Consider the following 15,317-nt stretch of genomic DNA (forward strand, 5'->3'; position numbering starts at 1 on the left):
AGGACAAGTCCGGATCACAGATGACTGAGGCTCTTTATGTGGTGCTGGATGTCAGGGCAATAACATCTACAGAAACCATTATTAGATTACTGATTTATAGGAGAATAACTTGGTTTAGTCTGAGTTTAACATCAGGAAGTTTTTTCCTGCATGGAGTGATGCTGGAAATTATACTCCACTACTTGCTGTATCCACTGTATGGCACAAGACAACATGCATCAACATAATACATTTGAAGGGGATCTGATAAATTCCCTTCATCAGGAGTTCAGTAACGTATAGTTGCATGAAATACACAAGAATTACTGGAAAAATCACACAAACTGACTTCCGGTACCGTTTAGAGCATGGTCCCAAGAGACTTTCTTTTCACTTTACATGTTTTGCATATGCCTACCAAGTTTCATAAATGTAGGAGAAACGTAGCGCTGGGGCTGCTTAAATTAATATTTGTAGGGGGCGCTATCGAGCCATATTTCCATTCTGAAGCATTAAAATGTTATCAGGTAACTACATCTTTGACTTTAAATGTGTGTACTAAGTTAACTTACGTTTCGAGCATGTTACATTAGTTTATTCGATCACAGCGAAGGTTCAAACTTCGCCGATCAAACTTCTCCGATGCTCCAACTCGCCGCCCTTCAACGAGTCCATACAATCTTCACAGTGAAGCATTATCAAGGTCTGAAGTCTATTCTGACACATTCTGAGAGGATCTGATTAATCTGTGAGGAGAAGGGTATAAAAGTAGAAAACATGTAGCTTACTGTTGCCACTAGGTGGCGCTATGACTAGAATGCAAAATTATCCTATGGATGTCTTCAGGTTCAGTATGTCATGACATATGAGAAATATGGAGCAGATTAGATCATGTATGGCCGAGTTAAAAAAAGTTCACATTTTCATGGCGAATGCTGTTCTTTGCCGTTGCACCCTACGCACATAGTTTTATATTTTTTAAATCCTTTGATAACTTTTCATTGCTAAGGTCTCTAGATCACACTGCCATATATATATATATATATATATATATATATATATATATATATTAATAGCTATAATTATAATAGCTATAATTATAATATATTAGATATAATTGAGTATCATCTGCATAACAATGAAAGTTTATGGAGTGTTTCTAAAGGGACCATAATAAGGTAAATAAAATAGGTCCAAGCACAGAAACTTGTGGAACTCCGTGACTCACGTTGGTGGCCATCGAGGCTTCATCGTTTACAACCTGAGATCCTTCTGATGAACAAACAGATCATTAGGTCGCGATGATGCGTTACCATCTTGGATTATGGCCGTATTCTCCTCACACCCTCACAACCTTGAGTCTTTGAGTTCTCATTCCCTCATGCCCTTGAGTCTTTGAGTTCTCATTCCCTCATGCCCTTGAGTCTTTGAGTCCTCACGTCATCGTGACCTTGAGTCTTTGAGTCTTCACACCCTAACAACCTTGAGTCTTTGAGTCCTGACATCATCTCGTCCTCAGTGGAGAGGCTGAGACATATTTTGTTATGATCTTTCCTACTGATCTGTGATTGGTCAACTGGAAGGTCGGTGGATGTTTGAGGTCAGTAACATTTTCTTTGTTTTTGTTTTCTCAGATCAAATGTTTCTCCTGAGACAACCTGCTGCTCTGCATCCTTGTATCTCCAGACTGCTTTCTACTTTACCCACTCTCACTCTATTTACTAAGGTAATACAACCTTGTATCTCCAGACTGCTTTCTACTTTACCCAATCTCACTCTATTTACTAAGGTAATACAACCTTGTATCTCCAGACTGCTTTCTACTTTACCCACTCTCACTCTATTTACTAAGGTAATAAAACCTTGTATCTCCAGACTGCGTTCTACTTTACCCACTCTGACTCTATTAATGAAGAAATAAGTACAAGAAATGTATGACTCGTATGGTAGGTATTAGACATGCAGTCAAGATTTGGGCTAAAGTCAGAAGGAAGTGCACTGCCCAGTATCCTCCGATATTAGGAGCTGCAGTCAGTTTATTTCCCTTTTCCATGTGGAAAATCCTGTATCAGTCAGTAAAATATTAAGTTAGAATGTTTTCACTATTTATATTTTGATTCATAGTTATTTAAAACATTATTAAAAAGTGCTGTTTTGACGACACTGTTTGTAGGATCCGTGCCCTCTGTGTGATGAAGCTAAAGAAGAGCTGGAACCTTTCAAACACAGAGTGAGACTCATCACATAAACACTTAAAAAATTTAAACTTTTAAAGCATTTCAAGGTTATTTTTAAATAATTATGTTCATGTAGGTGTTTTCACATCTCCAAAGTCCTTACACTTAATCAAAAGAAAATGATAATCAAATTATTTTTCACAGATTTGTAAATTTTTACAAAGAGTGAGAGAACCGTTAGTTTCTGTGAAGGAAACCGTGAGACCTTCTGACCTGTCTGTGTGACCTGTCTCTTTCTCTGTAAAGTTTGCCTTACAACAGGTGGACATCAGTCTCCCAGAGAACAGAGTGTGGTTAGACAGGTACAGGTGGGACATACCTGTCTTCCACCTGAATGGACAGTTTGTAATGAAACATCGAGTGGACGTCGTCCTGCTGGAGAAACTGCTAAAGGACACCAAGACGCAGAAGGCATGATGACAGTTTATGAACCATCTGAGGAAAATTATAAAAAATGATTAAACAAAACCGATCAATAGATGTTTCTTTTCTGCGTCTTCTTCTGGGCTCATTAAAGAAAAACAATTAATTTAATTAAATTTGATTTATTTTGTGAAGCTCAAAATTACAAACTCTCCTTTACAATCTGTACACATACAACATCCCTGACCTTTGACCCTCAAATCAGAACAGGAACAACTCTGCCAAAACCTCTTTTAGGGTGAGAAAAAGGACAGAAAGCTCAGGTAGAGCAACAGGGGAGGATCCCTCTATCAGGATGGACAGAAGTACAATAGATGTCACCTGACCAGAAGTACAATAGATGTCATGTGTAAAGAATGAACAACGTAACACATTCAATGAACATGATAGAAATCATTCATATAATGAGTAGTAGCATGAGGAAGAAGTTATAACCAACAATAACAGTGGATGTAGTAGAATACTAATGATAATAAAATCCGTAAATGGTACACCCATTCATACACTGATGGGAGGGGTTAGGTGCCACCTGCCCATCAGGAGGATCTAACATTCATGCACATTCATACACCGTAGAACAGCTACGGGAGCAATTGTGGGGTTAGGTGTCTTGCCCAAGGACACATCGACATGGACTAGCGGAGGCAGGGGTCGAACGCCGATTCTCTGATTGAAGGACGACGCTGCTCACCACTGAGCCACAGTCGCCCCAGCAATGGCGTTAGCACGACTAATAGCAATGCAACCAATAATAATGATAATAGTAGGAGGTGTCAGCAGGACCAGGGTCCAGATAAAACTAGAATCCATCTAAACCTGTAAGGAGAGAAAGCAAAAAGACCCCGGAGAAGAAGTAGAGTTAGTAATGTGCAAGAAGAGGAGAGAGGAGCTCAGTATATCCTAAGATGTCCCCCAGCAGTCTCGGCCTATAGCAGCATATCTAGGAGCTGGACTAGGTCAAACCTGAACCAGGCCTTACTGTTTTTAAACCTTTAAAATATTTTTTATATAATTTTATTGGTTTATTATATATTTTTTTAAATCTTATTTTATATTTTTATTCTTTTAAAAGGTTGTTCATTATAGGAGGACTTATAGCAAAACCATGCACTCTAACATAAACCTGAGCCAGCCTTAACTATACACCTGAATTAGCTCTAATTATAAACCTGAATTAGCTCTAACTGTAAACCAGAACCAGCTCTAACTATAAACCTGAATTAGCTCTAACTGTAAACCTGAACCAGCCCTAACTGTAAACATGAACCAGCCCTAACTATAGGCGCAAGCAAAGAGGAATGTCTTAAGCTGCCTGTGGTGAGGGTTTCGTCCCCCGGTCTGAAACTGAGCTATTATGCTACTATGAGCTCTCTAGTGGGGTAATATGGTTTTATTAGCTCTATAGTGGGGCATTGCAGTAGTATAAGCTCTCTAGTGGGGTAATATGTTACTGTAAGTGCTCTAGTTGGGTAATAGGGTACTACAAGCTTTAGTAGGATAATATGCTACTATAAACTCTCTAGTGGGGTAATATGGTACTATAAGCTTTCTAGCAGGGTAATATTCAATTCAGTTCATTTTGTATAGTAATTACAAATTTGCCTCGGAGGGCTTTACAATCTGTACACATACGACATCCCTGTCCCAGGACCTCACATCGGATCAGGAAAAACCTTTTACAGTGAAAAAAGTGAAGAAATCTTCAGAAGAGCAACAGAGGAGGATCCCTCTCGCTGGAGTGACAGAAGCAATAGATGTCATGTGACCAGATGAACAGAGTTAGAGAGTAACAACACATTCAATGAATATGACAAATGTATGAAGAATTAGTAGTAGGCATGGACCACGATCCAGACCTCCACAATCCATGAAACAGAAGGGGGAGGGGGGGCAGCAGAGCCATGGAGGCAGGGCCACAGATGCATCGCGAAAGAGGCCAGACCAATGAGGTCAGGCCTTTGAGGCAGGAGGCACAGAGAAGGAGGCAGGGCCATTGGGAAGGAGGCCAGGTCCAGTCCAGAGGCTGGATGCAGGGGCAAGGAGTCAGGACCCAGGACCAGCTGGGGAACTACTATGAGCTCTCTAGTGGGGTAATATGATACTATAAGCTTTCTAGTGAGGTAATATGGTACTATGATATCTCTAGCGGGGTAATATGGTACTATGAGCTCTCTAGTGGGGTAATATGGGACCATATATGCTCTCTAGTGGAGTAATATGGTACTATAAACTCTCTAGTGGGGTAATATGGTAGTATAAGCTTTCTAGTGGGATAATATGGTACTATGAGCTCTCTAGTGTGGTAATGATACTATAAGCTTTCTAGTGAGGTAATATGGTATTATTCAGTTTATTTTGTATAGCCCAATATCACAAACTCCCCTCAGAGGGCTTTACAATCTGTACACATATGACATCCCTGACCTTTGACCTCACATCGGATCAGGAAAAACTCCCCAAAAATAATCTTTCACAGGGAAAAAAGGGAAGAAACCTTCAGGAGAGCAACAGAGGAGGATCCCTCTCCCCGGATGGACAGATGAATAGATGTCATGTGACCAGAATGAACAGCATTACAAAGTTACATAAACACATTACATGAATATGACAATGTATGAAGCTCCTTAAGATCACACAAAAAATCAGGCACATCTTGTCTCAAAGCGATGCAGATAAGCTGGTTCACGCGTTTGTTACTTCCAGACTAGATTACTGCAACTCCTTATTATCAGGCTGCTCTAATAAGTCTCTTAAATCCCTCCAGTTGATCCAGAATGCTGCAGCTCGTGTACTCACAAAAACTAAGAAAAGAGATCACATGACTCCTGTATTAGCTGCTCTGCACTGGCTCCCTGTAAAATCAAGAATCACATTTAAAATTCTTCTCCTCACCTACAAAGCCTTGATTGGTGATGCACCATCATATCTTAAGGAGCTTGTAGTACCATATTGCCTGTCAAGTTCCTACGTGGTTGCTTCAACTTTTGCCCAACTTGAAATGGCCTGGTACATGGACCCCAAAGGATGCACGGGACAACTCTTTACAACACAGCTCAATATTTATTTGTTTAGTTGTTGGCTGGTTGATTCATCAGGTTGAAAACCTTCAAAACACAAAAAGCAACAGTTATACAAAAATGTAAATAAACTTTAAACAATTTCAATCCAACAAATGAATTCAAACAAGAAAGCACATCACAACAAAAGTATTGTTACAGTACCAGTGGCTTCTTTGGCTGTACCATAAGTTGAATCCTCCTTGCCTCTCTCTCTCTCTGCTGACATGTTTCCTGAGAGATTCACTGAGAGCCCTTCCAATCGCAGGTGTTCCAACTTAAAGTAATTAGCAGCCTGCACTGGCCTGCCGGTGGTGCATTGTGGGATTTGCAGTCTTTTAGAAACCTGACTAATGGCAAAATTGGAGAATTACACCATTTTTTTCTCAACACCTCCCACTTGAGCTCCTGGTTTTTTAAACCCAGGGAGGTCACACCAGTCTTTCAAGCTTCTGCTTGTTCTTCAATGGGTAGTAGGGATGACTAGGCGTCTGACATCCCTATGCAGAATTGTCGCAGGGATTTTTGTTAAGAGCCTCTTGATTCCTTCCTTGTTCGTTTTTGTGATCTCTCCTTTGTTTGGCTTCGTGACTGGGATGGGGTAGCTGGGAAAGGTTCTCACATGTACATCGCTTACGATGCCTTTCCTATCAGCGTTGACACTGACCACTCTAGCCACCTTGTACTCTCAGGGCATTTTGGTCAGCCAGCCATACCACATCTCCTACTGCAACATTTCGCTCCTTTGTGTGCCACTTGTTTCTTACAAACAGATTAGGACCAGCCAACTGACACCACTTCTTCCAGAATCTGCTGACCTCTCCTTGAATACTTTGGAGTCTTTTGTATGGGTAGCTGTCAAACTTGAAGTCTCCTGGGTCACCCTTTGGACTGGCCCGTCCGAGCAACAGAGAATTGGGGGTGATATACTCCACACATTCTTCCCTGCTTTGAGTTCTGGCATCGATGGGTCCCTCATTTGCGAGGTTGGCTGCCATGAAGAGAACTGTTTGAAATTCCCCCCAGGTGAAACCTCCATCTCCACCAAGGTTGCTCAAAGCCCGCTTCACAATCTTGACAGCTGCCTCAGCTGCTCCATTCCTATTGGGAGAGTCTCCAGGGTGGATCCTCCAAGACCATGTTGTTCCATGCTTGGCAGTGTTTTCTTCAAGCTCCGACTTGTTCAGTTGCTCAAAAAATGTGTGAAGCTGCTCCAGAGCAGGCTTGGCCTCAACAAAGTTAGTGCCAGGGTCTGACCACAGTTTCCTGGGGTATCCCCTCAGTGCAGTGAACCTCTGGTAAGCCAGCAGGAATCCTTCCGATGACTGGTCACTTACCACATCAGTGTGTATTGCTCTGGAGACCATGCAACAGAACACAATTCCCCACACTTTGCATCTTACTCTTCTCTTTACTTCATCCCTCACTTCATAAGGGCCGAACAGGTCCATGGCTGTGAATTCAAATGGTGCCGCTATGCCTGTTTGCTCTGGTGGAAGTTCACTCATGATTTGTTGACACTGCCTTGCCTTGTTTTTCCTGAAGACCACACAGCTGTCTACAATTTTCTTGGCATGTCTTCTGCCTGGCTTTTTTCCTCGTTCTGAGAAGGGTCCCCGCCACTCCCTCATGGTTATTGTTATGGGCTTCTTGTGTCAACAATGTAGACACCTATGCTTCATATGGCAAAACTGGCACTGCAGTCTTGTCATCATCAAACATCTGAATCCTACCTGCACAAACAAGAAGTCCGGAGTCCAAATCTTTGTACACTGCCAATCTGCTAAGAGTCGTGTCTGGAAAAATGACAATTTACTGGGCTGCGAGAAAGAGGTCTCTGAGTGCATCTTCACGTTCTTCCACAGTTAGCACAGCTCCATTGGTCTTTTCCTTGAGTGACATTGCCTCCCACTTTTGACTGACCTCTGGGCTGGCCCTTCTTCTCCAGCCACTTATGTGCAGCTCGCCACACCCAGCCGATGACCTTGACCAGTTTTGACAAGCTACTGAACTTCCTCACTTCCACAAGATTTTTGATTACCCAACCAGCAGGTTTTCTTCTTGGAAGAGGAGGACATGGGTTTGATGCAGTTTCTTCCTCTTGAATTTCACTTTTTTGGCTCCCCTGCAGGGCGCGCAGTTTTTCTTTTTCCTGGCCCATTTTTCCTTGAGCTCTCGTCAGTACAGCTGCCTTCCTCTGGAGTTTGTTTACACTCTCCCTGGCCTGAGCTGTAACCTTTCCAGCAGACTTTTTAGGCCACTTTTGTGGAACTCTCCTTTAGATCCTCTGGAGTGCCGCCTCTTGTAATGATGTCAGCAATGTTCAGATCTCCAGGTATCCACCACCAGTCTTGCACTGGTCCAGCCTTCTGGATCTCGCCCACTCTATTTGCGAAGAAGGTCTGGTAACCATAGCTTTCTCTTTGAATGCCCCCCAGGACTGTTTGACTGTCAACTAGATGGAACCATTTTTCAATCTCCAACCTTCCGTGCTTTTCAACATATTTCCTGATCCTGGCTGCAAAGACAGCTCCACAGACCTCAGCTTTGACTGCTTCTCCCTTTTGATCCAGCGGTGTAAGCTTGGCTTTTGATTCCACAAATCGGACTTCAACTCCTTCACTTGTCTCCCACTTCAAATACATCACAGCTCCATAGGTTCTGTCACTTCCGTCTGAGAATGTGATCCCCCATGGTTTACCTGTCCAGTCCACTGGTGTGAGGCTCCTCTGGAATCTATTTTGTCCAAGCTGCACATACTCCTCAAAAAGCTCAATGGCTTCTTCTCTGAGACCTTCTGAAAGAGGTTTGTCCCAGGTTTCGTGGGTCAGCTTTCCACCTCCACCTTCCTGGAATGCTTTCCTGACAAGGATTGCCCCTTTCTGTTTGGCAGGTGTAACTAAGCCAACTGGGTCGTACAGTCCACCTACTTGGCCCCACTAGAGAGCTGCGCTCACTAAATGCGGGGCTACTTGATTCTTAATTTTACAGGGAGTCTGTGCAGAGCAGCTAATCCAGGAGTAATGTGATCTCATTTCTTAGTTTGTGTGAGTATATGAGCTGCAGCATTCTGGATTAGAACAGCTCCTCTGTGTGATGTCACTACTGGGGAACGAATTATGTTTAGAATTTAATTTGAAGGTGTCGGCCACTCAGGGTAGAGAATCATTAGTAATGTCACTGTGATGATGTCGGAGACAAACATGGAGGAACTTATTGAGACTAAAATAAATACTAAAAAGAAACAAAGTTTTACTACTACACACAGAAAGACTGCATTGATTCATTGATGGATGGATTGATATACTGATGGGTAGATTGATGGATTGATTGAGGAATCGATTGATGGATGGATTAATTGATTGATGGATGGATTAATTGATTGATGGATTCATTGATGATGGATGGATTGATACACTGATGGATGTATTCATTGATAGATTGATTGCTTGATGCATTGATGGATTTATCATTATTGATGGTTAGATTGATTGATGGAATAATTGATGAATTGATTGATAGATGGATATTTTTAACAGCTGAATATACAATGAATATAGATAATGTGTATTTCACACTGATCCAATGTTAAACACAAAAAGATGAGACAATAAAATGTTTATTTTAATTGTGTCAAATCTTTAACCTCTATTTACATGTGTGTGTATATTTATACATTAGTGATATATAAATACATAGGGATCAACTCTGAGATTAAATCAAAAAGTAGAACAAGAAGAAGGAAACCATCAAAGAGTTTTAAGGTTTGAAGTGATATGTTTTGTTTTACTCCTGATAAATATAACGATAAAAGTCAAAGTGATTTAACACCATTCTTCAGCTAACATATTATTGATCTTGATCCTGATTATATTTAAATTAAACATACAAAAAAAACAATTAATAAATAAATTAAAGCTGCAAGCAGTGATGTACGGGCCCTGGCCCCTTTGAGCATGTCGGGGTACTCGCTGGACACCGGCTCACGAGGCCGAGAATGTCAGACAAAGCGTCTGGAAAAATATCGTTGCAAACAGTCCACCACTTCCTGTATCCAGTGTGTGGCGCTAGACAACATCCATCAACATACGTTATACAGCTCTATAACATTTGTAGACAACATCATGTAAATGTCATGTCATCAGATGTTGTTTGTCACATAACACTGGCTTCCTGTTGCCAGTAGGTGGCACTATGACTGAGTGAAAATTGACTAGTCGACATACTCAGGTTGTGAATTTTATCAAGCATGGCCAGTTTGGGGCAGATTCGAGTCCAGTAGAGTTACATGAGCTTGTTTAATGGGAATTCATGTAGAATGGCTATACTGATCCTTCGAACGTAAAGCTTTTGATAACTTTTATCTCTATGGTCTGTAGATTGTACTGACTAAATTTAAAGTGGACCTGATGAAATCCATCGGAGGAGCTTGTTAAAATATAGCACCTTGAAATAGGATGAATGGAAAAACCACACAAAAATCTAAATGTGTGACTTACAGTTTTGCTTTGTCGAATCTTTGTCAAAATGTTGTAGGGGGTGCTATCGAGGCAATTGACAACGGCCAAAAGCCATATCAAATATTTATTTCCATCATCTTTAGCAAGTGTGGAAAGTTCCATGAAGTTGTCACCATCCCAAGCCACTGAGAAATCTGCTTATTTGTTCATGGTGAATGATGTGTTGCAACAGCATTCAACAAGAACTTACAATATTCATGATGAAGTATCATCAATATGTTATTGCTTTACTTACAAATTGTGATACTGATCTGGAATAATACATACAAGTATAAAACGTGTAATTTCCTTTGGCGCTATGACTATGTGAATATTTTTGCATGGAGTTGTGTTCAGGCCTGAACCAGCATCATGCATGAGAAATGTGTGACAGATTAGAAAATGTACCTTAGAGTTACAACAACTTCCTCTTTCTTGGTGAACTGCACAAAATGGGGGGTGTAATGGCCACACGTCAAGGCCGTTCAATGACGACTCCCCATTTTGATAACTTTTCATCATCAACGTCTTCAGATCTTTTTTGTACACCAGACATAACTGGACCTGTGTGTCAAATCTCAAGTCAATCGGTCATTGGGGCTATGGGTGTGGCCAAAAAACACTCTAAGGGGCGCTATAGAGCCATTTTTTATACTTAAATGCGAGACCACTAAAAGATAAAACATTTTCCCAGTCCTGACGTGCATGTCAATTTTGGCAAGTTTCGGGATATGATAAAGCCCCCCAAAAGGCAGTTAAATTGACAGAAATAAGATGAACATGTTTCAATAGGTCCTTCGATGCTCAGGCCATAATAAACTTTCATTCTCCAGCTATTAACTTTGAATCAAACATTTCAATGAAGTAGTTTAATGAATTTAAAATTATTTCAGTTGAAGAAAAATAACCTCTCTATCTTTTATTATGTGTTCTGAAACAAACATCTGAGTCACTTGATGCGGTGAACTCATCAATATTTAACCTACCTATGGTTCACAGCCTCTGGCCAACAGCCAATCATAGTCAAGATAGCTGTGGGGTGGTGTAGTGTGCTAGTTGCCATAGAGACTGTGAGTGTAGGTTTTGTGAGGAGGTGTGTTGATGGCGTCTAGCAGCTTCATCAGCAGCAGAGCTGAAGATGTTCAGTTTGCTTTGCAGAGAGCCAAGAAAAAGATCAGCAACCTACAGAAAAAACTGAATAACAAGTAAGATACAAGAGTTAGATATATCTTTAATATTACATCTGTAACAACAAGATAAGAGTTAAATATATCTTTAATATTACATCTTTAACAACTGAACAACAAGATATCTGATCCAACTCACCACCAGGTGGTGATCAGTTGACAGCTCTGCTCCTCTCTTCACCGAGTGTCCAAGACATACGGCCGCAGATCAGATGATACGATTACAAAGTCGATCATTGATCTCCGGCCTAAGGTGTTCCTAGTACCAGGTACACTTATGAGCCACCTTATGTTTCCAACATGGTGTTCGTTATAGACAAACCGTGGCGAGCACAGAAGATCGGGCAAGCCGTTCCTCCCAATCACCCCCGGCAGGTTTCTCTGTCATTGCCCACGTGAGCATTGAAGTCTCCCAGGAGAACTATGGAGTCGGCAGGCGGCGCCCTTTCCAGGACCACCGACTCCAAGAAGGCCGGATACTCTGAACTGCTGTTTGGTGCATAAGCACAAACAACAGTTAGAGGACAAATAGATGGTCTCACATCACCTCCATACTCAGATCTCTTATAGACGGTCTCACATCACCTCCATACTCAGATCTCTTATAGACGGTCTCTTTTTATTTATTCATTAGGGTCCGAGCGACTGACAAAGTCATTCCGAGAGGACCCTATTGAAATTGCTAGGGGTATTATTATTCTTATTCGACTTTTTATTTTTGAACATTGAGCGCATATTGGGGGTACTTGCCGGACCCCAAAAGTCACCAAATTTGGCAAGCTTGTCAGGCTTGGTGAAAATAGCCATCTGATATAGACTTCGAATTTGTTTTGTAAAAAATTGCTCTCTAGCGCCCCCTCAAAGTTTGACCGGCGATGCCCCTCACCCAGAATGTCTGATTTACTTCTCCACCTGCTCTACAAAAAAGCCTCTCAGACCCCAAAGCTCCGCCTACTTAGATTTTCCGCCGTTTTGAATTTTAAGAAGAACACATAATTGGCCACCTTTCCTACACGCTTGGTCCAATTTCATACAAAAATGTCTATAGATCATAAGTGAACCCAGATCACCTAGAATATGTCCACCGTTTTTTTGATACGTCATTGTGGTAAGCATCTGTAGCCCAATGGGGTGTGTCTTGTTTTTCAATGCTCATAACTTCAACACTATTGGGACTAATCACTCGACTAATCACTCGAAAAAGATACATTGCATCCTTAAACATGCAAATAAAATCTCAAAAGGTGACCCAGTTTCCCTCGTCCAGGAGAGGTGGCTACATTCTGTGGGCCGCTATACATCAGAGTTCATCTGTAACAACTGAACAAGATAAAACAGTTAATTATTTCTTTGATATTACATCTGTAACAACTGAACAAGATAAGTGTTACATATATCTTTGATATTTACATCTGTACTGAACACTAACTAACTGAACAACGAGAGGAAAGAGGAATGCTGGGTAATATGTCACAACATTGTACAGATTAAAGAGTCAATCAGAGTCTGTAGGAACAACCTGACCGATTAGTCATGTGATCAGATGTATAGACTCCCTGGAAAACAGCTTTTAACTGAATCTACTGAGCTGTTGTGGTTTCCAGCAGGGGAGTCAGCCAGTTTAACTGGTCTGACTGGAAACTAGTTCAACCTGTGTGTGTGTGTGTGTGTGTGTGTGTGTGTGTATGTCTCTGTGTGCGTCTGTGTCTCTGTGTACAACAGTCCTGTGTGATGTAGGCGTGTACCCACAGTCCTGTGTGATGTAGGCGTGTACCCACAGTCCTGTGTGATGTAGGCGTGTACGACAGTCCTGTGTGATGTAGGCGTGTACCCACAGTCCTGTGTGATGTAGGCGTGTACCCACAGTCCTGTGTGATGTAGGCGTGTACGACAGTCCTGTGTGATGTAGGCGTGTACCCACAGTCCTGTGTGATGTAGGCGTGTACCCACAGTCCTGTGTGATGTAGGCGTGTACCAACAGTCCTGTGTGATGTAGGCGTGTACCCACAGTCCTGTTTGATGTAGGCGTGTACCAACAGTCCTGTGTGATGTAGGCGTGTACCCACAGTCCTGTTTGATGTAGGTGTGTACCCACAGTCCTGTGTGATGTAGGCGTGTACCCACAGTCCTGTGTGATGTAGGCGTGTACCCACAGTCCTGTGTGATGTAGGCGTGTACCCACAGTCCTGTGTGATGTAGGTGTGTACGACAGTCCTGTTTGATGTAGGTGTGTACCCACAGTCCTGTTTGATGTAGGTTTGTACCCACAGTCCTGTGTGATGTAGGTGTGTACCCACAGTCCTGTGTGATGTAGGTGTGTACCCACAGTCCTGTGTGATGTAGGCGTGTACCCACAGTCCTGTGTGATGTAGGCGTGTACCAACAGTCCTGTGTGATGTAGGCGTGTACCCACAGTCCTGTTTGATGTAGGCGTGTACGACAGTCCTGTTTGATGTAGGTGTGTACCCACAGTCCTGTTTGATGTAGGTGTGTACGACAGTCCTGTTTGATGTAGGTGTGTACCCACAGTCCTGTTTGATGTAGGTGTGTACCCACAGTCCTGTGTGATGTAGGCGTGTACCCACAGTCCTGTGTGATGTAGGCGTGTACCCACAGTCCTGTGTGATGTAGGCGTGTACCCACAGTCCTGTGTGATGTAGGCGTGTACCCACAGTCCTGTTTGATGTAGGCGTGTACGACAGTCCTGTTTGATGTAGGTGTGTACCCACAGTCCTGTTTGATGTAGGTGTGTACGACAGTCCTGTTTGATGTAGGTGTGTACCCACAGTCCTGTTTGATGTAGGTGTGTACCCACAGTCCTGTGTGTGTGATGTAGGCGTGTACCCACAGTCCTGTGTGATGTAGGCGTGTACCCACAGTCCTGTGTGATGTAGGCGTGTACCCACAGTCCTGTGTGATGTAGGCGTGTACCAACAGTCCTGTTTGATGTAGGTGTGTACCCACAGTCCTGTGTGATGTAGGTGTGTACCCACAGTCCTGTTTGATGTAGGTGTGTACCCACAGTCCTGTTTGATGTAGGTGTGTACCCACAGTCCTGTGTGATGTAGGCGTGTACCCACAGTCCTGTGTGATGTAGGCGTGTACCCACAGTCCTGTGTGATGTAGGTGTGTACCCACAGTCCTGTGTGATGTAGGCGTGTACCCACAGTCCTGTGTGATGTAGGTGTGTACCCACATTCCTGTTTGATGTAGGCGTGTACGACAGTCCTGTTTGATGTAGGTGTGTACCCACAGTCCTGTTTGATGTAGGTGTGTACCCACAGTCCTGTGTGATGTAGGCGTGTACCCACAGTCCTGTGTGATGTAGGCGTGTACCCACAGTCCTGTGTGATGTAGGCGTGTACCCACAGTCCTGTGTGATGTAGGCGTGTACCCACAGTCCTGTTTGATGTAGGTGTGTACCCACAGTCCTGTTTGTTTATAATTACTCTTCGTGTTTCTGATGTTACGGTGTGCTTTTTTTTTATCAGTTTGGCCAGTCCAGAGGAGACGAGTCTAACATGGATGCCAAGCAAGGAGCTCAGGGACTCTCTGGTGGACATGTACAGAGGTAAAGAACTGCTACTACACATGTACAGAGGTAAAGAACTGCTACTACACATGTACAGAGGTAAAAGGTATACTGATTTTACTGGGTACTCAAGTGAAACATTCAGCCAAAAAAAATAAACTTCCTAATCCTCCAGTCTCCTTCATTTATAGTGTTAGTGACTTTGGAAAATGAAAATGTCATACTTACATACCTTGTATTTCTCAATTGTTGTAAACTAATTTGAGTTTTAAAAAACTGGTTAACTGAATTAAATGAATGGTCTGTTTAAAGGTTAGAAAACCGTTTGAGAGAGAGTTTAAACATCACTGCTGTAGATTTCCTTCTACTGATCATAAATTCAATAAAAACGAAATCAGCAAGCT

The 15,317-nt window shown here is 42.3% G+C and overlaps 2 protein-coding genes across 14 annotated transcripts in view; both read left to right on the top strand.

The window, feature by feature from the left end:
- The window catches only part of mipol1 (mirror-image polydactyly 1), a 75,098-nt gene that overhangs the window by 1,331 nt on the left and 58,450 nt on the right, over positions 1-15,317 (top strand). For 11 of the 13 annotated variants that reach the window (XM_034562752.1, XM_034562757.1, XM_034562760.1 and 8 more), the window contains exon 2: positions 14,873-14,982. In XM_034562752.1, the coding sequence (XP_034418643.1) occupies positions 14,907-14,982 (76 nt within the window). In that variant the 5' untranslated portion in view covers positions 14,873-14,906. Of the gene's footprint in view, positions 1-1,613; positions 1,706-14,872; positions 14,983-15,317 lie in introns of all 13 variants that reach the window. The other 2 variants (XM_034562753.1, XM_034562754.1) reach the window with 2 other exon arrangements.
- On the top strand, positions 1,571-2,715 carry c22h5orf63 (chromosome 22 C5orf63 homolog). The gene is made up of 4 exons (XM_034563601.1): positions 1,571-1,579; positions 1,706-1,831; positions 2,153-2,209; positions 2,463-2,715. The coding sequence occupies exons 1-4, from the start codon at positions 1,571-1,573 to the stop codon at positions 2,631-2,633; spliced, it is 363 nt and encodes a 120-aa protein (XP_034419492.1). The 3' UTR covers positions 2,634-2,715.

Source organism: Cyclopterus lumpus, chromosome 22 (genome assembly GCF_009769545.1).
Source record: "Cyclopterus lumpus isolate fCycLum1 chromosome 22, fCycLum1.pri, whole genome shotgun sequence".
Lineage (NCBI taxonomy): Eukaryota > Metazoa > Chordata > Actinopteri > Perciformes > Cyclopteridae > Cyclopterus > Cyclopterus lumpus.